This window comes from Theropithecus gelada, chromosome 19, assembly GCF_003255815.1.
Source record: "Theropithecus gelada isolate Dixy chromosome 19, Tgel_1.0, whole genome shotgun sequence".
Lineage (NCBI taxonomy): Eukaryota > Metazoa > Chordata > Mammalia > Primates > Cercopithecidae > Theropithecus > Theropithecus gelada.
Genome location: NC_037687.1, coordinates 15,016,560 through 15,042,208, shown reverse-complemented (window position 1 = coordinate 15,042,208; position 25,649 = coordinate 15,016,560). Strand labels below are relative to the sequence as shown.

The window sequence follows — 25,649 nt, the reverse complement described above, 5'->3', positions numbered from 1 at the left end:
CCCCTTCTGCCCTGCCCGCAGCTCATGATGGAGCAGTCCAAGAAGTCCTCGCTCATGGTGGCCCGCAGTATTCTCAACAACAAGCTCATCAGCAAGAAGCTGGAGCGCTACCTGAAGGTGAGGCGCTGGTCCTGGCCTGGGCTTGTCCCCACCTCAGTCCCTGCCTGTGCTCCCTCCCTTCAGTGTCCGCGCCCCTCCCCACAGGGCGAGAACCCTTTCACCGACAGCCCCGAGGAGGAGAAGGAACAGGAGGAGGCTGAGGGCGGTGCCCTGGACGAGGGGGCACAGGGCGAAGCGGCAGGGGTCTCGGAGGGTGCAGAGAGCGCGCCAGCGCAGCCTCCCGTGCCCCCAGAGCCAGCCCCCGGGGCCGTGTCGCCGCCACCGCCGCCGCCCCCAGAGGAGGAGGAGGAGGGCGCCGTGCCCTTGCTGGGAGGGGCGCTGCAACGCCAGATCCGCGGCATCCCGGGCCTCGACGTGGAGGACGACGAGGAGGGCGGCGGGGGCGTCCCGTGACCCGAGCTCGGGGCGGGCGGGGTCCGCGTGGCCGAAGCTGGAAGCCAAACCTAATAAAGTTTTCCCATCTCACCTCCCGGTTTCTCTGTTACGGTGCCGCGCGGGCCGGGCGGGGCGCGGGCCGAGAGGCGGGGCGCGCATGCGCGCGGGCCGGGCCCTCGGGCACCGCTGCGGGACCACAACTCCCGACAGGCTGCGGAGGTGGAGCTTCGCAGCCCGAAAGGCTAGCTGGGACGGCGAGGGCGGACCCTCGTGAAGGCCAGCCAATGGGCGCGCGCGGAAGTAGTGACGTGTGCGCCTAGTCTTCCAGTAGTCGACGGCGGAGGTGCGTTGAACGCATGCGTGCTGTGGTCTCCTAGTAAAAGGGGCTGCTGGTGGGCCGCGTTGAAGACATGGACCAGGGCTACGGAGGTTTGTGTAGGCTGCTGGGTGCAGAGTAGGGAGCGAAGGCTGAGTGCGAGCCACGCAGCCGCTGCGCAGACGGCTGCGGGCCGGGCCTTCGTCCGGAGTGTGGTTGCCGCAGCCGGGCCCTGCAGAGAGGCGGCCAGGGCGCGCGCGCGCGCGCGCCGCTCATTGGGCTTTGGCGCCGTCGCTCCCTGGGCGCTGCGTGCGGATTGGCCGCCAGGGCCCGAAGAGGCGGGCGGGACTCGGGGTTGGGGCAGACGCCGCGGTGGGCTTCATGGGGGGCGCCTTGGGCTGTGCGAGCCGTTTCTGTCCCTCACCTTCGGCGGGGCCCTTCCGGCCCCCGGCGACCCCGGGGTTTGCACTCCCGGCTTCCTCTTCCGAAGACGCCACAAAATGGCGGCGCTAGGGGGCGGAGCTACAGCGTGGGGTCCTGAGGTCGGGCTCCGGGCGCTGGGTCTGGGGCCACGGGTGGACCGCTGGGGCCGCCTCTCCTGACCTGTCCTAGGCCGTCGGGGCCGGGTGGGGCCTCTGCTGGGCTCCCGAGGCCCAGGGCGCCTGTCCCGGAAGCCGTCGGGCTGCGCGGGGTCGGGCCTTTAATCCCTGGTGCTGCGTAGTGGGGCCGAGTGCGGCCGGCGCGGGAGTCAGCCTCGCCGGGCTCCAGCTCTGTACCCGGCGCGTGCTGGCGTGGGACAGGATGGTGAGGGGCAAATGCTGAGTGTTTGTACAAAGCTGGAAACCTGATGTGCCCTGGGGCTGGTGACAGATTGGCCATTCTCATGTAGGCAGTGCGTTGCGGTGGCTTGGAGGGGCCAAGGGGTTGTGCAAGAGGGAACGTGTCCTTTCCCCGCTTGGCTTTAGCGCTTGGCCTGCAGTAGGGCCGATTTTCTCGAGCTTCCTGCTCCCCGCCTCTGGAATCAGAGCTTTCTGGGAGCCAAGTTTGCCCACAGGGGATAGTTGGGACACGCTGGGTGGAGCTCGACTGGGTGTAGAGAAGCTAGTGGTCTGATCCTGGCTGCAGGAGCTCAAGAAGTTGTCGATCTTGAGAAGTGGCAGGGCAAAATTATCCCATCACCAGAAATTGCAGAGACAGGAGAGGGGTCGGTCCTGAGGCGGCAGCGTGCGCGGTGTGCTTTGGTGTCTTCCGGGTCCTAGCGAAGGCTCTGCCTGGCTCTCCTGGTCTTCCACAGCCTGGGTAGATTTTACCATTCTCTCCTTTCCTTCCCATCAGATCTTTTCTGCCGGTATTGTCTTTTTCAGTCTTAGTTTGGAGAGGTTTTTTTAATCCCCTTTTCCTACCTCCCGAAAACCTTTCAGACACAGTGGAGATAGTTCAGCTTCCCCGATTTCTTGTGTTTCGGGGAGCGTTTTAAGGTTAATAGTGCGTGCTGCTTACACTAGAGCTTCACAGGGAAGCGGCCTCTCAAGGTTGGTTACTTGCTGTTAGAATCTGCAGTCTGCCTTTCTGTTGCACGGATGCAAATTTAGAAGGCTTTGTGGTATGACGGAGGAGAAGGCATAGCATAGCAGAGGGCAAAACTCAGCGGTTATGACTGGGTCAAGTCTCGTAACCCGTGAGCCTAGCTCCCTTGTCTCTGAATGGCCTTCGGGACAACAGGGTTTGCTGGGTGCTTGCAGTGTATCGGCACACAGTAGGCACTTAGCAGCGGGGCTAGTCCTGGTGAGGGAGACATGGGTATGTTCCTGCCTCATCAAAGTGAAGTCATTTAACAGGCATGGTGGCCACCCGCGCGCAGCTGAGTGCTGGGCCCCAGGGACACAGAAATGAAGAGAACACAGTTCCCATCCTCCTTCCTGGAGGGACCAGACAGATCCCATAGTGGGTGGGGGGTGTTGGAGGGTCGAAGAGTGCAGTCTGATGCCTTCGGGCCAGGCCAAGGCCCTGGGACTTAAAGGTCCAGGGGATCCGTGGAGGGCTTAAAAGTGATAGGAAGTGCGGCTTAGAGAGATGCAGTTTATGTCACCAAATTCCCATGCTTGTTCTCAGTTACGGGGTACTTGTGATAGTAGTCGGAACTGGTTTCCTGGCTGTGTGGTGGGTGGGGGAATGTGTCTTCATGCTGAGTGGATTGTCTTGTGTTAGCCTCAGTTGTGGATGGACTCTTGGAGGGGCGAGGTACTTGGCCAAGGTCCCTCTGCAGGCGGAGCTGACCTCCAAGCCCACTTCCCACCCTTCTTTTTCTGCTTTGATCTCAGCCAAGTGGAATGCGATGATGCCGTTAGCCAGCTGTGGGGTGGCTTGTTTGTGTGTTGGGGGGGTATTCCTTCTTGTAAGGCTGACACTGAACTGTAAGGAGATCCATTTAGGAGTACCCCTAAAAGGACCCGTTCTCTGGTGTGACAAATAGAATCTTAACTCACGGGGTCTTCTTGCAGGCTATGGGGCATGGAGTGCTGGACCTGCCAACACCCAGGGTAAGTGGGCTCTGCTTTGCGGGTGAGGCGTGGGCTTCCCTTATATTCAAGGCCGTAGCATGGCAGAGCTGAACCTGATGGTCACCAGGGTCAAGGGAGGTGGTAGCCCAGGGGTCAGCAAACTTTGTGTAAAGGATCAGATGGTGAATATCTTTGTGGCTTTATGAGCTCCACAGTCTCTGTAGCAGGAAAGCAGTCATAAATGTGTGAAAGAGTGGATGGGACAATGCCAGTAGTTACTTATAGACAATATAATTCAAAGATCATAATTTTTGTGTGTTATTAAATCCTCTATTTTGGCAAAATATTTTTATTCTGAGTAAATAGCTGAGGGTATATCCAAGGTGTTTTTTCTCTATCATTAACAGATTTTTAGCACAGCTTTAGATTTAGTAGTAGAGTTTCATAGGCCCACACATCTCCACTCAGGTGTACTGTCTCTCATTAGTACGATTTTTTTTTTTCTTTTGAGACGGAGTCTTGCTCTGCTGCCCAGGCTAGAGTGCAGGGGTGTGATCTCGGCTCACTGCAGCCGCAACCTCCTGAGTAGCTGGGATTACAGGCACCCACCACCGCGCGCAGCTAATTTTTGTATTTTTAGTAGAGACAGGGTTTCACAATGTTGACCAAGCTGGTCTCGAACTCCTGACCTCGTGATCAGCCCTCCTTGGCCTCCCAAAGTGCTGGGATTACAGGTGTCAGCCACCACACCCAGCCTCATTAGTAAGATCTTTCATTAGCTGGGTGAGGCAGCTCATGTCTGTAATCCCAGCAGTTTGGGAGGCCGAGGCAAGAGGCTCACTTGAGCCTGGGAGTTCGAGACCCGAGCTCAAGTGATCCTTTTATCCTAGTAATAAAAAATTAGTAGGGCGTGGCAGTGCGTGCCTGTAATCCCAGCCGCTCAGAAGGCTGAGGTAGAAAAATTGCTTGAGCCCAGGAGGTCAAGGCTGCAGTGAGCTGTGAGCCACTGCACTCCAGCCTGGGTGACAGAGCAAGACCCTGTCTCCAAAAAAAAAAAAAAAATCTTGCATTAGTGTGATGCATTTGTTACAATTAATTAGTCAGTGTTCCAGTGTTTATGTGATATTATTCACTATAGCTCATAGTTTTTCTTAATTTGCATAGTCTCTGAGTTTTGACCCAATGTGTAAGTGATATATTTCATGTCAAAATTTGTCATTGAATATACCTTAGAAGCTTTTCCCCAACCATTTAAAAACGTAAAATTCACCCTTCGCTGGGGGCAGAGCCTGAGAACACAGGGCTACAGGCAGTGTGCTGGTACTTACTTATGAGCACTGAAATTCGAAAATCACAAGGGCTGTGCCAAGGTGGGCAGTGGGCTCCGTGTGGCCTGACTTTTTGCAGACCCCCACTCTAGAGTCAGGGTCACGACGCTAGGCTTGTTTGGGGGGCCATTGTGTGCTCTCTGCTGGCAAGGTTTTCTGCTTTCTGCCAGCCCGTGTTCGAGGGCGCGAGGGCTTCCTTTGTGTTCTGAGTCTGAGATCTGTCTCTAGCAATATGGGGAGTGGGGCTGCTTTTCGAGCCACCACCCGGTGTTTCAGGAGGAGACCTTCAAAGTCGCTCGAGGCACATAACGTCGTCTTGCTCGCTTGAGTTGAGGACGTGACGTTGCACCAATGCCTGGCTGTGCAGTTGGCAGCGCCTGCACTCTGGCTTCTGGTGGGAACTGGCCCTTTACGAGGACTCTGCCTGGGGCCTGACCCGGCCAACCTCTTGGCCAGCAGCCCACAGTAGACGAGCTTCCTGGGAAGCGTGCAGCATCCCTTCCCTTGCCCTGACGGGAAGTTGGCCTTGCACGGGAGAAGGCTGGCTTGTGCTCAGCCTAGTGCTCTGTAGGAGTTGAGTGAGCTAAGAACACCCAAGGCTGCCTCCCTGAGCGCTGCAGAGGGAAGCCCTGGCGCTGGGACTGTGGAGGGTGGAGCGGGGTGACAGCTGGGGTGTCAGTGCCTTCGTTCTGCAAACAGGGCTCTTGTGTGTTTTTGTTTCCCCTAAGGTGCATATGGAACTGGTGTGGCCAGCTGGCAAGGTAAGCCCTTCTGTGGCGGGGGGGGTCTGTGGGTGGGCGAGTGGGCCTCTGATCTGAAGGCCAGGCAGGTTCAGCCCATCAGGGAGGTTTGACATGGACTTCCTGGCTCTGTTCCTGAGGACGCAGTCAGCCAGGGCTGCTGTTGTGAATACGGCGCGGTTGGTGGGGTGGGGCGGCTGCAGACGGCTGTGGTGGGCAGCTTCAGAGAAGCATGATGGGGAGGACTGTGACTGTGCTCTGGGGGCAGCGGTCCTTTGTGGGGCCTGTCAGCAGCCGGAACTGCTGTTCCCAGACTCAGTCACCCGGCTTAGAATGGGGAACAGGTCCTAGAGTCTGGCACGGAAAACCCACTGCTAGGCCCTGAGGCTACCCCTTTCTTTGGCCACCTCCTGCTGCCTCTTGGCAGGTCACAGTGCAGTGTGAAATGATGCCAGCAGCACTGGGTCCCACAGCCCTTTTCCTTCTCGGTGGCAGTGGGTGCCCCTCCCTGGTTGTGTCCACCATGGACAGGTCTCCTGGGTGCTGAGGTCTGACTTGGCTCCTCCCCCCATGACAGGTTATGAAAACTACAATTACTACGGCGCCCAGAACACCAGTGTCACCACAGGCGCAACCTACAGCTACGGCCCAGCCTCGTGGGAGGCCGCCAAGGCCAACGATGGCGGCCTGGCGGCGGGGGGCCCTGCCGTGCACATGGCCTCTTATGGCCCAGAGCCATGCACCGACAATTCTGACTCCCTCATTGCCAAGATCAACCAGCGTTTGGACATGATGTCCAAGGAAGGAGGCAGGGGCGGGAGCGGCAGCGGTGGGGAGGGCATGCAGGACCGGGAGAGGTGATTATGGACCCAAGCCCTTCCCCTGGGACCCCACACCTCCCCACCTTTGTGCACATGGGAGTGGGCACCCACTCTTGAGGGAGGACCTGTCCTCGCCTCCCTCCTGAGTGTGGCATTGATGAGCTGGGCTCGTGGGGGCCAGCGGTGTTACAGTAGGACTGCCTTGCTTTTCCTCATGGTGGGGCTTGGGCTTGGTTGTTGGCTAACCTCCCCGAGACTCCTTTTTCCTGCATCCTGCTGCTCCTGTGGCCAGGGGCTCTGAGTCCCCCACTCAGCAGTATCCGGGGGTGTTGGTTGGCGTTGGCCATCCGAGCACTCAGCTGGAACGCAGGGTGGTTTGCTTGGCTGTGTCGAATGTAGGGGCATCGAGGTTATACTGAGGGAGTGTGGCAGTGGGTGACTGGGGGGACTGCCCCTGACAGGCTGTGCTTCTGTTGCAGCTCCTTCCGCTTCCAGCCGTTCGAGTCCTATGACTCCAGGCCCTGCCTGCCCGAGCACAACCCCTACCGCCCCAGCTACAGCTATGACTATGACTTCGACCTGGGGTCCGACCGCAATGGCAGCTTTGGGGGGCAGTACAGTGAATGCCGGGACCCGGCCCGGGAGCGGGGCTCCCTTGATGGCTTCATGCGGGGCCGGGGCCAAGGCCGCTTCCAGGACCGGAGCAACCCTGGCGCCTTCATGCGCAGTGACCCCTTTGTGCCCCCCGCTGCGTCCTCTGAGCCCCTGTCCACGCCATGGAATGAGCTGAACTACGTGGGTGGACGGGGCCTAGGAGGGCCCACCCCCAGCCGGCCGCCTCCGTCCCTCTTCTCCCAGTCCGTGGCTCCCGACTACGGCGTGATGGGCATGCAGGCGGCAGGCGGCTATGACGGCACCATGCCCTACGGATGTGGCCGCTCGCAGCCTCGGATGCGGGATCGGGTAAGCCCTCACAAGGTCCCTTCCAGCTGCCTTCGCTTCTCTTTTTAGCAGCTTTATCGAGGTAAAATTTCCCCGTCTCAACATTCACTTAAATGTTTTTAAGTGCGCAGTTCGACTTTTAGTTAATTTACAGGATTGTGCAACCATCCCCACCACCACAGTCTAATCTTAGCATTTCTGTCAACTGGAAGAGAAACCTCTGCTCCTTAGTCACCCCTGTCTCCTCCCCCCAGCCTCCAACAAGCACCACTGGTCTCTGGATTTGCATGTTCTAGACATTTTGCACAAATGGAGTCACGAAATGTGCGGCCTTTTGTTCCTGGGTTCTTTCACTCAGCATGATTTTCTTTTTAGTTTCAAATACGTTGTCTCTGCTTTTTAAAAGACCTTTTGTGCCTGTGTTGTCTGATCTTATAACCTTGCTCTTTTCTGTGGGGCATCTTCATGGCCCCGGTAAGTAGCTCACGGGGTGTGCTTGTTGTCTGTAGCCCAAGAGGAGAGGGTTTGACCGCTTCGGACCAGATGGCACGGGCAGGAAACGGAAGCAGTTCCAACTTTACGAGGAGCCAGACACCAAACTGGCCCGGCTTGACAGTGAAGGAGATTTCTCCGAAAATGGTATGTCCTGGGGGCCAGGGGGGCCAGGCGGATGTAGGATGGGTCAGCTGCCTGCTGGGGTCTGCCTGCCCCGTCTGTGTCGTGGACACTCGCGGGTGGCATGTTTCACCGCCACTGTGGTCCGGGCACACTCACCCTGGACGGCGAGCTCGGGAGGGTGGAAACCAGATGGGACCACTCTCCGGGGACTGACTTTTCCTCTCTTTGTGTCTGGCAGATGACGCAGCTGGTGACTTCCGCTCGGGAGATGAAGAATTCAAGGGTGTAAGTCCACCAGGCAGCCCTTTCGCCTCTAGCGTGGGATTTTTTCTTTCTTTAATCGCCCTTCCTCACAAAGGGGCAGGAGCGGCTGCCGTGGTGGATTTGACTACCTCTGAGTGGATTTAGGACCCTGACTTTTAGCTAGGTTTCTAAAAGTTTTCCACCTTAGCCGGGCGCAGTGGCTCGCACCTGTAATCCTAGCACTTAGGGAGGCCCAGGTGGGTGGATCACTTGAGGTCAGGAGTTCAAGACCAGCCTGGCCAACATGGTGAAACCCCATCTCAATTAAAAATACAAAAGTTAGCCAGGAGTGGTGGCATGTGCCTGTAGTCCCTGCTACTCGGGAGGCTGAGGGAGGAGGATCACTTGAACCTGGGAGGTGGAGGTTTGGAGGTTGCAGTGAGCTGAGATTGCACCACTGCACTCCAGCCTGGGCGACAGAGGGAGACTGTCTCAAAAAAAATGTTTTCAACTTACAGCAAACATTCCCTTTCTGAAAAAAGCTCCCAGTTCCTCTCCCTCGTCTCCAGGCCAGTAAGTGCAGGGACTGTAGGCTGAAGCTTCCAAGCACAGGCTGGAGGCTGATTTGCCGCCAGCTCCATACCAGGTGCCGCTGACCGGTCTGTTGTGACTCATCCTTCCGTCCTCACAACAAGGCACAGGCGGTAGCATGTGGGGCCAGTTTGTAGCCAGGACCACCCCAAGCTCCTGGGGAGGTGCCTCAGCCACCCCAGTGAAGATTCTGATCCAAGTTGGAGGTGTAGGGCCTGGATGTCCAGCGTGGGAAAGAGGGCCTTCCCAAGTCCTTACAGTCACATAGGCAGGAGACGGTGGCTTTTCAGGTTTTCAGAGTCTCACTTGATTCCTATTGTGCTGGTGTTGAGACTAGGAATCTCTGCAAACCTACTGATTCTTAATTTAACCGTATGTTCACTGCCTAAGGAGTCAGCTCTGTTTAGATTCTCAGTTGAATTGTTTTTATGTATACATGATTTGGTATCAAGACATTGGGTAAATATAGGCCAGGTGCGGTGGCTCACGCCTGTAATCCCAGTATTTTGGGAGGCCGAGGTGGGTGGATCACTAGGTCACAAAATTGAGACCATCCCGGCCAATATGGTGAAACCCCATCTCTACTGAAAATACAAAAATTAGCCGGACGAGGCGGCGTGCACCTGTAGTCCCAGATACTCCGGAGGCTGAGGCAGGAGAATAGCTTCAACCCAGGAGGCAGAGGTTGCAGTGAGCCGAGATCACGTCATTGCACTCCAGCCTGGGAGACAGAGTGAGACTGTTTAAAAAAAAAAAAAAAAAAAAAAAGATATTGGATAAATATAAACAAAAGCTTGGGAAACGTGGTGGAACCCATTTTCTGTGAAGAATGCCGGAACTGGCATCCCCCAAGTGAGACTCCATCTCCCTACAGTTGGTGAACAGGCTCTGTTCATAGAATTATACGGGTGGGCCTTTGTCGCGGGGTAGGCAGTTCTGCAGCTTAGGAGGAGCCGAGAGAGGGTGGGTGAGTGGCTTTCTAGAAAGGTGGTCGTCACAGAATCTCTGAAGGCAACTGGGAGTAATAACAGGACACACAGGCCCTGTCCTGAGCCCCAGAGGGTGGTCCTGACACTGGCTCATTCTTGGTGGCATAATAACCTAGGTCTGGGGTGAGACCACCCACCAGGCAGTGGCCAGGGACTGGGCTGGTTGTAGAGAGCTGTGGACACACCAGCTCACTGCCGGACTTCGTGTATTCTCTTTTCCAGGAGGATGACTTCTGCGACTCTGGGAAGCAGAGAGGTAGGCGTCACCGTGTCCCTTGCAGCTTTCCTGTGTCTTCCTGGCTGCCCCGCACTTACTGCCCAGCTTCTGAGCAAACCGGGGCCTGGATGGAGGGGCCCGTGGCTGTGGGGGAAGAGGGGCTGCAGCCACCAGATGGGCCTTGACCGTGGCGATCGGCCGACACTTTGCTTCAAAGTGTCTGGGGCAGCATTTACCGGAAACGGGTCTGTCTGCCTGACCCGATGCAGGCTGCAGTGGGGATGGGGGGCAGCCTTGGGTGTCCACCACAGTTGAAGTTTGTAGGGAAGGAGACACATGAAAGAAGAGGCTCCCAGCCCATCTTCTGTGCCCTGCTCGGCCAGTGCATGTCCCTGAACTGTTTTCTCCAGGGCTTCCTTTTGTCCGGTTCTTTCAGTCACCTGCCCTGGGCCATGCTGTGGACCTCTGTGGTGGGGATACTGGCAGCTGCAGTGCACATTGCTTTGTGCCTGTAAGTGTGTGACAGCAGACAGCTGTGGGGTCGGGAGCACCAGGCCCACTGGGTCTTTGAGAGGCAGGTGCCCTTCAGCAGGTCTCTTCATGTCCAGTGCAGGAGATGAAAGGGTCCGCAGCAACAGCAGACCAGGCTTAAAGCCCCACGGCAGGGCGGCCTGAGGTGCCGCGGCCTGGAGCTCACCCTGAAGCCACTTGTTTCTTTACCTGTTCTGTGGGTCTTTCCGTAGCTGGTTACCCCAAGGATCACAGGCTGGCTCCTCAGTGGCCCTGCTCCCATGCATTCTGAAGGCCCTTGGCTTAGATGCTCCTCCTGTTCAGGCTTAGCCAGCCCTCTGCGGTCCTCCCCCGTGCGACCCGCAGCAGTCCTGTCCGTAGCACGGGGCGCCCCGAGCGCTTAGTGGCACAATGCTAAAGCAAAGGTGACATGTCTGTTGCGCGCAGGTCCTGCTACCTACCCGGGATGACTTTGCTATTAAACAGCAGTCATAGTTTCAGGCAGTGACCTCTTGCCAAAAATCCCACACGCCCTTTTGAGAGGCTTCTGAGCAGCGCACGCCGGTCGCCATCTTCGTGGGACAGTCTCGGGACTGGCATCAGGGGTAGGGGTTACAGTTCAGATGCTTCTCCAACCTTTTTTCAGCGTCCGTCCCTGGCCTCATGCTGGGACGATGGCCGCGTGGCTCTCCGAGGAGCTCCTGTGCTGGCCCCGGGGGACGGACGGGAGGACCAATCGGTCTCTTCCCAGATTTTTTTTCTAGGATTGCTTCCCACGCAGCCCTGGGAAAGCCCTAGACTGACGGTTTTTGTGAGTGGAAGATAGAGGTCGGGCCAGCAAGGACTGTCAGACCTGCTGAGGCCCTAGTTCAGACGGGGCCGCCAGGACACTCGTCACAGTCCGCCTAGAGGTGGGATAGAGGACGGCGGAGCAGCTGCTTCACTTCTTGAGGCCTTCAGCTGCCGCCTCTTCATCCGGGGAGAATTGGCTTCTCCTGTGATATTGGGAGAAGACCCCATTGCAGGGCATGAGATTGGACAAGCAGGATGGGGAGGACAGAGACAGCAGGGGGCTGTGGTGCACATGGGGTGGGCAGGCTGTGTCCCTGGCCCGTCCTGGCCGCCTCAGGCCATGTGGGGAGTGAGGTGACTACTCTGGCCTCGCCACAGGCCCGTGTCCACCAGGAGTCTCTGACGGTGCCTTGGGGCATCCTGGACTCTGCCTCGTGGTGCAGGCAGTGGCAGGGCACAGGGTGTAGTGGCCAAGCCGCAGCCCCCCGACCAGGCCCTGGAGCTCAGCTCCTTTGCAGGCCCCTCAGAGCGTCTCGAAGGGACTTGTCTGTTACAGGAGAGAAGGATGACGAGGACGAGGATGTGAAAAAGAGAAGGGAAAAGCAAAGGAGAAGAGACAGGACGCGGGACCGTGCAGCCGACAGGTGAGGCACGGGCACACACCCCCACAGGAAGAGGTGGATGTGGTGCAGTGGAGGCGCTCCCGAGCTCACCTGTCCTCCCTCCACAATGCTGGGGGCCTGGTAGCCTGACTCCTCTGGCCAAACCAGTGGGAGGCAAAACAGGAAACCGTTGAGAGTGCAGAAAAGGCCATCGCTTGTGCTCCCAGCACACAAGCTACCTGTCTTCTAGGACGGCTGGGATGTTGCTTTGGTGAAGTTAGGTTTCTGTTCTTGCTTAGAGAACTGGTGTTTGACTCGTGTCTCTTTTCCTCTGGAGTCCCAGCCTTACTAGTGGGTCTGTGTGGTCCGTAACTGCCCAGCAGGGGGCTCTGTTACTCTCCTGCAGGCCTGAGGGGCAGCCCTGTCCCCGGCCTGGTTGTCTGGCATCTCAGTCAGTGTCCTGCGTACACCTTATCTCAATCCAGACCACCCCTGGAGTTTGACATAGCTAGGAGACAGGTAGAGACATGGTCCTACCATCAAGATTTTGTCCCAGACTAGAAAATGATTGCAAAATGTTGAGCCCAAAGGATGTCAGCGTGAGCATACCATGTGCCTGTCCCTCTCTGCCAGGAGTTAAGTGCTTCCGACTAGAAACTGAAATTACCAATGATCATGTGATGCTGAGGAATCCTTGACCTTAAGGTTCACATGGGAGAGTGGTTTTTTTTTTTCTTTTTTTTGTTCTTGAGATGGAGTCTTGATCTGTTGGCCAGGGTGGAGTGCAATGGCGCAATCTCGGCTCACTGCAACCTCTGCCTCCTGGGTTCAAGCAATTCCGCCTCAGCCTCCTGAGTAGCTGGGATTACAGGCACCCGCCACCATGCCCGGCTAATTTTTGTATTTTTCGTAGAGGCGAGGATTCACTGTGTTGGCAAGGCTGGCCTCAAACTCCTGATCTCAGTGATCTGCCCACCTTGGCCTTCCAAAGTGCTGGGATTACAAGCGTGAGCCGCTGTGCCCAGCCTGGACAGTGATTGTTTTGTTCAAAGAAATGCTTAGTAAAAGGGGTGAGATGCAGTGGCTCACGCCTGTAATTCCAGCACTTTGGAAGACTGAGCCGGCGGCTCGCTTCAGGCCAGGAGTTCAAGACCAGCCTGGTCAGTATGGTGAAATCTGTCTACTAAAACCACAAAAATTAGCCAGGCATGGTGGCAGGTGCCTGTTATTTCAGCTACTACTGTAATCTCAGCTACAAGAACGAAACTCCATCTCAAAAGAAAGAGAAGTGCTTAGCAAAATGAAGCCAGGAACCAAACACGGAACTGTTTCTTCTTAAGCGGTACGGGAACATTGAAACCCTTGTTATTTTAAACAGATAAATGATGGATAGAGTAGATGACTTTTCGTGTCATGTGGAAACTGAGATGACTTTTTTTTTTTAGCTTTAATAATATAATGAAGAGACAGGGGTCTTTCTTTGTTGCTTGGGCTATTGAACTAGCCTCAAGAGATCTTCCTGCCTTGACCTCCCAGAGTACTGGGAGAAGGGCATAGAGGTGACATTTTTTTACTTCCTTTTTGCTTTTTTTTAAATCTTGTATGTTCTTCCAATGAAGAGGTGACTTATTTTTATTTATTTTTTTTTTGAGACAGAGCCTCGCTCTGTCGCCCAGGCTGGAGTGCAGTGGCGCGATCTCCACTCACTGCAAGCTCCGCCTCCTGGGTTCGCGCTGCTCCATAGGGGGTGTGGACGTGTCTTCCTGGTGCTTGTCAGAGGTCAGAAGCGAGGCTTGTGGAGTTGGCAGAGGGGAAGTCCTGAGTGCCACAGGGCCTGTACCCCTACACCAGAAGGGCAGGAGCCTCCAGGACAGAACCAGGGAGGAAGCACCCCAGTGTGGTGGCCTGGGGGTCTGCAGGCTGCTTTCCCTTGCTGTGCAGCGTGGTTACTTTTGGGGAGGCTTCGAAAGCCCGTGACAGAGAAGCCTCCCTTCTCATCTGTAGAATTGGTTGTGACGTGTCTCTACGTGGAGTCTCATGGGAGAGCTGGTCTTGGGTTTTGTGTTTTGAATTGTGCGAGGTGTTTTGTCTGCACGTAAAATGAGGTTGCCTTGTGTCATCCCAGTGGCTGCAGAGAGAAACTCATCTGAGAAGCTGTGGAGCTAGATGCTGGGCCCCAAGAGCCGCCAGCCAGAGCCTAGGGCATCCCCAGTTCTGAGCAGTTGCAGCTTTCCGGTGTTTTCTCAGGGGCTTTGGGGCCAGACAGGGCTGCAGGGTCAGCAGATTACTATGTGAATCATTTGCCTGAGATACTTGCCAGTCCGTGTTCCCATTCTTCAGCTGGGGAAGTTTGGGTAACTGCCGTTCTTTTGCTCCTTGGGAAGTCAGAACTCTTGGTTCAACAGCGACTTTCCCTAGCTGAGTGCAGTGGCATGCACCTCTAATCCCAGCTACTTGGGAGGCTGAGGGGGGTGGATCACCTGAGGTCAGGAGTTCGAGACCAGCCTGGCCAACATGGTAAAACCCTGTCTCTACTAAAAATACAAAAAAAAAAAAAAAAAATAGGCTGGGTACGGTGGCTCACACCTGTAATCCCAGCACTTTGGGAGGCGGGGGCGGGTGGATCACAGGTCAGGAGTTTGAGACCAGCCTAGCCAACATGGTGAAACCCCGTCTCTATAAAAAATACAAAAATTAACTTGATGTGGTGGCGGGTGTCTGTAACCCCAGCTACTCGGGAGGCTGACACAGGAGAATCACTTGAACCCGGGAGGCGGAGGTTGTAGTGAGCTGAGATCGCACCACTGCACTCCAGTCTGGGCGACAGCGAGACTCCATCTCAAAAAATAAAATAAAATAAAAATACAAAAACAATGGCCGGGCGCAGTGGCTCACGTCTGTAATCCCAGCACTTTGGGAGGCAGAGGCGGGCGGATCACCAGGTCAGGAGATCGAGACGATCTTGGCTAACATGGTGAAACCCCGTCTCTACTAAAAATACAAAAAATTAGCTGGGCGTAGTGGCAGGCGCCTGTAGTCCCAGCTGCTCAGCAGGAGAATGGCGTGAACCTGGGAGGTAGAGCTTGCAGTGAGCTGAGATCATGCCACTGTACTCCAGCCTGGGCGACAGAGCGAGACTCCATCTCAAAAAAAAAAAAAACAAAAAAAAAGCCAGGCTTGGTGGTGGGGGCCTGTAATCCCAGCTACTCAACTCAGGAGGCTGAAGCAGGAGAATTGCTTGAACCCGGGAGTTAGAGGTTACAGTGAGCTGAGATTACGCTGTTGCACTCCAGCCTGGGCAACAAGAGTGAAACTCAGTCTCAAAAAAAAAAGAAAAAGATTCCTGAAAATCCTGTTTCTATTTCAGCTCTCCCCAGAGGTGAGCTGATGCTCCCCGCTTCACTCCCCTCCTTGTTTTCCTTCCCCAGAATTCAGTTTGCCTGTTCTGTGTGCAAGTTCCGTAGCTTTGACGATGAAGAGATCCAGAAGCATCTGCAAAGCAAATTCCACAAAGAGACACTGCGGTTCATAAGCACCAAGCTGCCTGACAAGACAGTGGAGTTCCTGCAGGTAAAGGACAGCTGGGTCCCGTCACCTCATCGTCCATCGATCCGGCAGGTGCCGGATCCCTTGAAGGACAAAGGGAAATCAGACGCCATACTTGGCCAAGGTTTCCTTTCCCAGATAGAGCAGCTGTGTAAGTCCCCGAGTCACAGGGACAACCGAGAGCTCCGGCCATAGTGCTGTGCTGCCCATGGAACTGCTCTGACAGCTGCCTGCCTAGCCCTGGCAGCTGAGAAATGTCCACACATGCCAGCCTCTCATTTTACTTTATGCCATCTCCAACCCCACCTAGGAATACATTGTAAACAGAAATAAGAAAATTGAGAAGCGGCGTCAGGAATTGATGGAGAAAGAAACTGCGAAACCAAAACCAGATCCTTTCAAAGGTGAGTTGTGATCCCAGGATGCGTGCTGTCCTGGATGGTAGTAAGGCATGTGACGGGACCCGTAAAACGTGGCGCGAGGCTGGGCGTGGCGGATCACAAGGTCAGGAGATCCAGACCATCCTGGCTAACACGGTGAAACCCCATCTCTACTAAAAGATAGAAAAAAGTAGCTGGGTGTGGTGGCGGGCGCCTGTAGTCCCAGCTACTTGGGAGGCTGAGGCAGGAGAATGGCGTGAACCCCGGAGGCGGAGCTTACAGTGAGCCAAGATCGCACCACTGCACTCCAGTCTGGGCGACAGAGTGAGACTCCATCTCAAAAAATAAAATAAAATAAAAATACAAAAACAATGGCTGGGCGCGGTGGCTCACGCCTGTAATCCCAGCACTTTGGGAGGCCGAGGCAGGTGGCTTACAAGGTCAGGAGGTCGAGACCATCCTAGCTAACACGGTGAAACCGTCTCTACTAAAAAACATACAAAAAATTAGCCGGGTGTGGTGGCAGGTGCCTGTAGTCCCAGCTACTCGGGAGGCTGAGAGGCAGGAGAATGGCGTGAACCCGGGAGGCGGAGCTTGCAGTGAGCTGAGATCGCGCCACTGCACTCCAGCCTGGGTGACAGAGTGAGACTCCGTCTCAAAAACAGAAAAAAGCAATGTGGCTCACAGCCAGCTCAAGGTGGCTGAGAAGGTGATGGTGAGACCTGTGGGAAGAGCGCTCAGCAGCAGTGGAAAGAAAGAAACCTTCAGATGTGGCCTTGCATAGATCGTAGCTTATATCCTGACATTAAGCACGTCCGTGTCTTTTCCTCCTTGGTTTGAAAAGAAAGGACCAGGAGGAACAGAAAAGCTGAAGTGTGCAGAATTCTCAGCTATAGAGGCCGATGTGCTAGCCCATACTCCCCATAGAAAGGCAGGCTATGCCCTTCTGACTCCTTAGAGTTGCAGGGAGAAAACGTGGGCCCTGTTGGGGAGTGGGAGGAAAGAATCACTTGCTGTCCCAGATCCTAAAAGACATGCGTTTCCTCGCAGGGATTGGCCAGGAGCACTTCTTCAAGAAGATCGAGGCTGCTCACTGCCTGGCCTGCGACATGCTAATTCCTGCACAGCCACAGCTCCTCCAGCGGCACCTGCACTCCGTGGACCACAATCACAACCGCAGGGTGAGTCTTCCTCCCACACTGCCTGCGGTGCGCATTGCAGGGCTGCGGCTCAGAGCCTCCTGTGTCTTATGGGGAATAACAACATCTTTAGCGGCTCTTGCTGTGTTTCAAGTCTGTCACTTCCATCGATGGGTCGTAGGATTCGTCTCAATTTTTATAAAAATATGAGAAAATGTGTTGCTTAGACTCAATTAAATGTAGTAGCTACGATTCTCCTGATAGTGTCTCCACATAGGTCAGTTTCCCAGTAGCTGAAGGCCTGGGGGCTTCTGTAAGCTGAGACCCAAGGGCCATTGAGAGCCGAGTGGCCCAGGGGACTTGGACTAAAGGACTGGTTCTGTCCTTACCTACCTGATGGGGCTTCAGGCTAAATGTGGAGCCCAGGGGTCACATGTTGAAGATTCTGGAAAAATACCTTCTTTTGTGAGGAGTCAAATCATAAGTGTTTTTAGCATTGCGGACCATAGAGGCCCTATCCAGTGACACGGCTGTACCTGCTGTCAGTGCAGAAAAGCAGACAGTGAAGAGTGCCTGTGGCTGCGTTTGCTCTGCAGCCTGTCACTTTCTGGCCCTGGGTTAGCAGCTCTCTCCTTAGTTTACTCAGCTATTTTTTTTTTTTTTTTGAGACGGAGTCTCGCTCTGCCGCCCAGGCTGGAGTGCAGTGACCGGATCTCAGCTCACTGCAAGCTCCGCCTCCCGGGTTCCCGCCATTCTCCTGCCTCAGCCTCCCGAGTAGCTGGGACTACAGGCGCCCGCCACCGCGCCCGGCTAGTTTTTTGTATTTTTTAGTAGAGACGGGGTTTCACCGTGTTCGCCAGGATGGTCTCCCTGACCTTGTGATCCACCCGTGTCGGCCTCCCAAAGTGCTGGGATTACAGGCTTGAGCCACCGCGCCCGGCTACTCAGCTATTAAATGGGGAGGTCAAAAGCTGCCCACCCATCTCACAGTACTGTGTTTTGGTTTTGATTATGGTTTTTTGGTTTTTGTTTGTTTGTTTGTTTGATGGAGTTTCACTCTTGTTGCCCAGGTTGGCGTGCAGTGGTGCGATCTCAGGTCACTGCAACTTCCGCCTCCCAGGTTCAAGCAATTCTCCAGCCTCAGCCTCCTAAGTAGCTGGGATTACAGGTGCCCACCACAACGTCCGGCTAATTTTTTGTATTTTTAGTAGAGATGGGGTTTCACCATGTTGGCCAGGCTCGTCTTGAACTCCTGACCTCAGGTCATTCACCCACCTCAGCCTCCCAAAGTGCTGGGATTACAGGCGTGAGCCACTGCGCCCAGCCCTAGTACTATTAAAGATAAGCTGAAAAGCAGTATACAAACAAGGGACCATTGTGCTGAAGGCGTGAGCTGCCACACCCAGCATAGTCATACTTTTGTTGAACTTATGAAATCAGTGTAACCCCAAAAACTGAAAAGAAAGAGCTTGCCCTTTTCCTCCACTGAGCCCACACCGCCTTTCATTTGTGAACGCTCTTGTTTCACCCCCGATTCTGCATGTGCTACTTGGGTATCAGTGGCGCATCTTTGCGTTTATCTCTTAAGATTGTCCACCTTTTCCAGTTTGTTAGTCTTGGTTGCACAGTCTCTCTGGAGCCTTCTTTCGATTCGTGGAGCCTGGTGTTTTGAGATTTGCCTCTCTGCATAGGGCTGATCTCAGGATGGCGCGGCGGAGCCTGACTGGTTTGTTCTCTTGCTTATCCTTGCCATTTTTAAAAGATCACATTTGGTGCCCTTTGCAGTTGGCTGCTGAACAGTTCAAGAAAACCAGCCTCCACGTGGCGAAGAGTGTTTTGAACAACAGACACATAGTGAAGATGCTGGAGAAATACCTCAAGGTTCGTGCTTGCAAGTACCACAGACAGGAAAAGCTTTTGAAAGGGAAGACGAACCCCACGAGCAGGGAGTTGAATCCAGAGTGCAGTGTTCAGCATTTCTGAGTCTTTTTTTTTTTTTTTTTTTTGAGACGGAGTCTCGCTCTGTCGCCCAGGCTGGAGTGCAGTGGCCGGATCTCAGCTCACTGCAAGCTCCGCCTCCCGGGTTCACGCCATTCTCCTGCCTCAGCCTCCCGAGTAGCTGGGACTACAGGCGCCCGCCACCTCGCCCGGCTAGTTTTTTGTATTTTTTAGTAGAGACGGGGTTTCACCGTGTCAGCCAGGATGGTCTCGATCTCCTGACCTCGTGATCCGCCCGTCTCGGCCTCCCAAAGTGCTGGGATTACAGGCTTGAGCCACCGAGCCCGGCCATTTCTGAGTCTTTTGACCAGTTGAGGGACACTGGAGTACGTCAGGCTCCGGAACGTGACAACTGGGATTTCCAGTCAGTCACTGCTTGCCTGGGGACTCTGGGGATGTGGTGCAGCTTGAAAATCCTTATTGTTTAGCCTTAAAATTCTGAGCAAATGATTTTTAGGTGCTTTAGAAAAACCCAAGGTTAGCCCTACTCGGGAAGCTGGGATGGGAGGATTGCTTGAGCCCAGGAATTTGAGGCTACAGTGAGTGATGGTGGTACCACTGCACTTCAGCCTGGGTAACATAGCAAGACCTGGTCTTTAAAATAAAGGAAAGCAGAGAACTGGGAGTTATGGCTCATGCCTGTAATCCCAGTAGCTTGGGAGGCTGAGGCAGGAGGATCCCTGAGCCCAGGAGTTAGAGGAGTTACGATTGTGCCACTGCACTCCAGCCCAGGTGACAGAGCGAGACCCCATCTCAAAAAAAATATCCAAGGTAGATGATAATTTTCCAGAAGAGAAGCTAAAAAGAGGTTTCACTGATAGAGCCAGTGGACAGTGAGGTTGAAGGTGAATGAGGTTGAAGGTGAGGGGTAGTGAGGAACCAGAGCCTTCATGCTGGGAGCAGCATATAAAAGTCCCAAAGTGGGTGCTCATGGAGAGAAGGCTGGTTGGAAGAGCTCCCAGTTCTTTCTTGTGAAACCCATTTTGCTCAGTGTTCATCCCAGTACTTTGGTATTTGGGGCAGGCAGCTAAGTCCCAGCCCACAACCTGACTTCAGGGCCTGTTTGCCCTCCTCTCAGTTACTAAACACTTCCATATTGGACAGTTCCATCCATTAAAGGCACAGAATCTAAATAACCAATTTAAGAAACATGACTGGGCTGGGCGTGGTGGCTCACACCTGTAATCCCAGTACTTTGGGAGGCTGAGGTGGGCAGATCACTTTGAGCTCAGGAGTTCGAGATCAGCCTGGACAACATGGTGAAACCCTGTCTGTACAAAAAATACATAAATTAGTCAGGCATGGTGGCCCACGCCTGTGGTCCCCACTACTCAGGAAGCAGAGGTTGCAGTGAGCCAAGATCGTGCCACTACACTCCACCCTGGATGACAGAGTAAGACCCTGTCTCAAAAAAAAAAAAAGAGGGAAGAAACATAACTCACGATTTTACCTTTGTAGCTGAAGCAAGGTAAAAGTTTCTAGAGTCAAGTGTGGGCTCAGGCTTCTAAGCGTGTCTTTTTTTTTTTTTTTTTTTTTTTTTGAGTCAGGGTCTTGTTCTCTTACCAGGCTGGAGCGTAGTGGTGTGATGATAGCTCACTGCAGCCTCGCATTCCTGAGCTCAAGAGATCCTCGCCACTCAGTCTCCCAGGTAGCTGGGACTGCAGTAGTACACCACCACACCTGGCTAATTTTTTTTTTTTTTTTTTTTTTTTTTTTGAGACGGAGTCTTCCTCTGTCACCCAGGCTGGAGTGCAGTGGCCAGATCTCGGCTCACTGCAAGCTCCGCCTCCCGGGTTCACGCCATTCTCCTGCCTCAGCCTCCCGAGTAGCTGGGACTACAGGCACCCGCCACCTCGCCCGGCTAGTTTTTTTGTAATTTTTAGTAGAGACGGGGTTTCACCGTGTTCGCCAGGATGGTCTTGATCTCCTGACCTTGTGATCCGCCCGTCTCGGCCTCCCAAAGTGCTGGGATTACAGGCTTGAGCCACCGCGCCCGGCCTTTTTTTTTTTTTTTGAGATGGAGTCTTGCTCTACCGCCCAGGCTGGAGTGCAGTGGTGCAACCTCTACCACCTGGGTTCACGCCATTCTCCTGCCTCAGCCTCCTAAGTAGCTGGGACTACAGGCGCCCACCACCACTCCTGGCTAATTTTTCGTAGTTTTGATAGAGATGGGATTTCACCATGTTAGGATGGTCTCGATCTCCTGACCTCGTGATCCACCCGCCTCGGCCTCCCAAAGTGCTGGGATTACAGGTGTGAGCCGCTGCGCCCGGCCTCACACCGGCTAATTTTTAAGACACTCTTGGCCGGGCGCGGTGGCTCAAGCCTGTAATCCCAGCACTTTGGGAGGCCGAGACGGGCGGATCACGAGGTCAGGAGATCGAGACCATCCTGGCTAACACGGTGAAACCCCGTCTCTATTAAGAAATACAAAAAACTAGCCGGGCGAGGTGGCGGGCGCCTGTAGTCCCAGCTACTCGGGAGGCTGAGGCCGGAGAATGGCGTGAACCCGGGAGGCGGAGCTTGCAGTGAGCTGAGATCCAGCCACTGCAGTCCAGCCTGGGTGACAGAGCGAGACTCCGTCTCAAAAAAAAAAAAAAAAAAAAAGGACACTCTTGCACTGTTGCCCATGCTGGTCTGGCCTCAAGTGATCCGCCTTGACCTCCCAAATTGCTGGGGTTACAGGCATGAGTGCCTTGCCCTAAGCATCATATTTTAAAACATGTTTCCTAATCTGGTAATGATAACTTTTAGTTCGCTTGTTTTAGACTATAGATAGTTTTTTAGCATATAGTTAGGAGAATTTTGACTTCTGAGGGAGTCAGACTTGATTTGAATCTTCATTCTGATGTGTAGTAGTTTTGTTACCTCTGGCAAGTTACTGATCTTTGAAGCTCAGTTCCTTTTCTGGAAAATGGGGATTTATCTCAAGGCTATGGGCACAAATGACACTTAAAAAAATTTTTTTTTTTGGCCAGGCGCGGTGGCTCACGCCTGTAATCCCAGCACTTTGGGAGGCCGAGATGGGCAGATCACGAGGTCAGGAGATCGAGACCATCCTGACTAACACGGTGAAACCCCGTCTCTACTAAAAATACAAAAATTAGCTGGGCGCGGTGGCGGGTGCCTGTAGTCCCAGCCACACAGGAGGCTGAGGCAGGAGAATGGCGTGAACCCGGGAGGCGGAGCTTGCAGTGAGTGGAGATCGCGCCACCGCACTCCAGCCTGGGAGACAGAGTGAGACTCCATCTCAAAAAAAAAAAAAAAAAAATATTTTTTTGTTCTGCAACCTCTGCCTCCTGGGTTCAAGCGATTCTCATGCCTCTGCCTCCTGAGTAGCTAGGATTACAGGCATGTGCCACCATGCACGGCTAATTTTTGTATATTTTGTACAGCCAGGGTTTCGCCATGTTGCCCAGGCTGGTCTCGAACTCCTGAGCTCAAGCAGTCCTCCGGCCCCAGCCTCCCAAAGTGCTAGGATTACAGATTACAGACGTGAGCCACTGCACCTTAATGAGACTAAAAAATTACATAGTGTTAACTTCTGTTACATGCCGTTTTTTAAAAAACATCAAGTTAAGACTGGGTGCGGTGGCTCACGCCTGTAATTTCAGCACTGAGGTGGGCAGATCATGAAGTCAGGAGGTCAAGACCATCCTGGCTAACACGGGAAACCCTGTCTCTACTAAAAATACAAAAAATTAAGCAGGCGTGGTGGCAGGCGCCTTGAGCTACTCAGGAGGCTGAGGCAGGAGAATGGCGTGAACCCGGGAGGCGGAGGTTGCAGTGAGCTGAGATCACGCCACTGCACTCCAGCCTGGGCGACAGAGGGAGACTCCCATCTCAAAAAAAAAAAAAAAAACAAAAAAAAACAAAAGCATCAAGTTAAGAAATCCTAGGTCTTGTGAACTTTTCCTCACTGTTACATGCTTGATTAAAAACTGCAGGCCGGGCACGGTGGCTCACACCTGTAATCCCAGCACTTTGGGAGGCTGAGGCGGGCAGATCACCTGAGGTTGGAGTTCCAGACCAGCCTGACCAACATAGAGAAACACCATCTCCACTAAAAATACAAAATTAGCCGGGCATGGTGGTGCATGCCTGTAATCCCAGCTACTTGGGAGGCTGAGGCCGGAGAATCACTGGAGGCAGAGGCTGTGGTGAACCGAGATCACACCACGGCAGTCCAGCCTGGGTGACAATGAGACTCCGTCTCAAAAAAACAAATTGCAGAATATCTGGGGACACTTTTCTGAATCTGTAGGCTCTGAGAACATGTAGGATTCACTCCTGTGGTGTAACTTACAGAAGTGTTTCATTGTGGACTCTGCTGGCTGTGGAAAGCTGACATCCCAGCAATCATGGGCCTCCTGAGCTCTGCTTAGACCACACTGACCTGTGTTTCCTCTTTGGCCAGGGTGAGGACCCTTTCACCAGTGAAACCGTTGATCCAGAAATGGAAGGAGATGACAATTTAGGAGGTGAGGATAAGAAAGAGACACCTGAGGAGGTGGCCGCGGACGTCTTAGCCGAGGTGATTACAGCAGCAGTGAGGGCTGTAGATGGGGAAGGAGCGCCTGCTCCAGAGAGCAACGGGGAGCCAGCTGAGGGCGAAGGCGCCATGGACACAGCGGAGGCCAGTAGTGATCCTCAAGCTGAACAGCTGCTGGAAGAGCAGGTGCCCTGCGGAACGGCACCTGAGAAGGGCGTCCACGAGGCCAGAAGTGAGGCTGCAGAGGCTGGAAATGGCACCGAGACAATGGGAGCAGAGGCAGAAAGTGCCCAAACCAGAGCTGCTCCTGCTCCAGCTGCCACAGATGCCGAAGTGGAACAAACTGATGCAGAGTCCAAAGATGCTATTCCCACAGAATGATGCTCATTTCCCTGTGCCAGGGAAGGCATTGGGATGATGGAGGTGTTGCTCCTTCTCCCTTGGTTTATAAGCAGTACAAGGGCGTGTGCTCCTGGAATATGCTGTAAACTAATTTTGGTGAAGAGACCCAGCCATTTCCTCCTGAGCAGTACCTCTCACGGCTTGTCTTGTGCAGTCGTGTGGCTTCTTGCCCAGGTTTGAAAGAAGTACATTGTCCTTAGCAGCTGTAACATATCTCTTGACACTGCACTTGGAAATAATAAAGGTTGGGTGATTATATCTTGATGATACATTACTTGTTCAATATAGCCACTGATGGAATGCCTCTTTTTTTGTTTTATTTTTTTCCTTATTTTATTTTATCTTTTTTGGTTGGGAACTGCTCAACACTAGCAATATATCTTGCTCTATAGAGGATTTTTGTTTGTTTCAAGCTTCAGCCTTTAATCTATACCTCTGTAGTGCACCGTATGGTGTGTGACTTTCACAGGACTCGGCAGCACCTGGTTCACATGTGGCACCACGTCACATCCACGCGCTCTCAAAGGCCGGAAGAATCTGACCGACCTACGCCACTGGAAACACACCCACCTCAGCCTCAAGAACCAGACTGTGCAGAGGGCATTGCGCCCCAATCTTTAGTCCTTGCTGAATCATTTCTCTAATATTTTACCTCATTTGTGTTCCACCTCTAGATTACTTCAGTTTTTTTTTTTCCTTTAAAATTAGTTACTGCCACTCAAATGTATTTACAGAGAAAATTTGGCCAGACTCAGTGGTGCATGCCAACAATCCCAGCACTTTGGGAGCTGAGGCGGGAGGATAGCTTAAGCCCAGGAATTCAAGACCAACCTGGACAACATAGCAAGACCCCATCTCTTTAAAAAAAAAAAAAAAAAAAAGGAAACTTGATGTGATTCCCATAGATGGAATAATCCAGCATAAGTTGCCATAGATAGAAGCTATCGGTAAAAAAAAATAATATAATGAAGTACATGTTTCATTTTAGAGAAATAACTATTACTTTAGACCTTTCCGAATCTGAGAAAGGGAGGCTAGCATGTGTTCAAGGTTAGCACACACAGTTAGAATTTCCTCAAATCAGAAGAATTGGAAGATACCCCCCTTTTGAAATGGCCCTGCTGTGTCGGTTTCCCTGTGGCCTTGTGAACTGTATACATCTCACATGTTGGGAAACGCCACTGGGAAGTCACTAGGAGGCAGTAAAATTTTTGCTGAGCCTCTGCTGTATACCAGGGGCTAACTCACCATGCACATTCTAGGAACTGGGCCCTGCTCATGAGGAGCCTTAGTGGAGATTCCGGTGAATATTTATTAAAAAGTCAACAATAGAACTGAAAATGGAAATAAACTGCTTGATAAGACGATGGTGCCTCTGGGTCATTTCTGCTCAGCATCCGTTCATGTTGCGTAGATGTGTCTTAATCACAGGTTGAGCCTGCTCTTTAAGCTTGTTAAGGCAAAAATGTTGGTAGCATTGAACATCAGTAGTGGAAAAAAACATCACTAGTGGAACTGCTTTATTTCCTTAATTTTCTTTTTTTCCTTTTTTTTTTAATTTGAGACAGAGTCTCACTCTGTTGCCCAGGCTGGAGTGCAGTGGCGTGATCTTGGCTCACTGCAACCTCCGCCTCCTAGATTACAGGCTTGAGCTACTGCACCTGGCCCCCCGCCCCTTTTTTTTCTTCTTCTAAAACTCCAAGACCCGGCCAGGCATGGTAGCTCACAACTGTATTCCCGGTACTTTAGGAGGCCGACACGGGTGGATCACTTGAAGTCGGGAGTTCGAGACCAGCCTGGCCAACATGGCAAAAATACAAAAATTAGCTGGGTGTGGTGGCACACGCTTGTAATCCCAGCTACTGGGGAAGCTGAGGCAGAAAAATTGCTTTAACCAGGGAGGCAGAGGCTGCAGTCAGTCGAGGTTATGCTACTGCACTCCAAGACTTTGTCTCAAAAAAAAAAATTAGGTCGGGTGCGGTGGCTG

At 53.5% G+C, this 25,649-nt stretch overlaps 2 protein-coding genes across 4 annotated transcripts in view; both read left to right on the top strand.

The window, feature by feature from the left end:
• Positions 1-585, top strand: part of AKAP8L (A-kinase anchoring protein 8 like) — a 36,202-nt gene extending 35,617 nt beyond the window's left edge. For both annotated transcript variants that reach the window (XM_025369001.1, XM_025369000.1), the window contains exons 13-14: positions 22-117; positions 205-585. In XM_025369001.1, coding sequence (XP_025224786.1) covers positions 22-117; positions 205-513 — 405 coding nt within the window. In that variant the 3' untranslated portion in view covers positions 514-585. The remainder of the gene's footprint in view (positions 1-21; positions 118-204) is intronic.
• A 254-nt stretch (positions 586-839) lies between these two features.
• On the top strand, positions 840-25,027 carry AKAP8 (A-kinase anchoring protein 8). Of its 2 annotated transcripts, none has more exons than XM_025369002.1 (14): positions 840-924; positions 3,313-3,351; positions 5,369-5,401; positions 5,958-6,237; positions 6,681-7,164; positions 7,653-7,782; positions 8,000-8,046; positions 9,807-9,840; positions 11,660-11,747; positions 15,134-15,275; positions 15,562-15,655; positions 16,682-16,812; positions 18,556-18,651; positions 23,186-25,027. In XM_025369002.1, exons 1-14 carry the CDS (start codon positions 906-908, stop codon positions 23,639-23,641), a joined length of 2,073 nt encoding a protein of 690 aa, XP_025224787.1. In that variant the 5' UTR covers positions 840-905; the 3' UTR covers positions 23,642-25,027. The 2 variants fall into 2 exon arrangements, with proteins under 2 accessions (XP_025224787.1, XP_025224788.1); XM_025369003.1 differs by having other exon boundaries at positions 6,681-7,179.
• Positions 25,028-25,649: the final 622 nt, after the last annotated feature.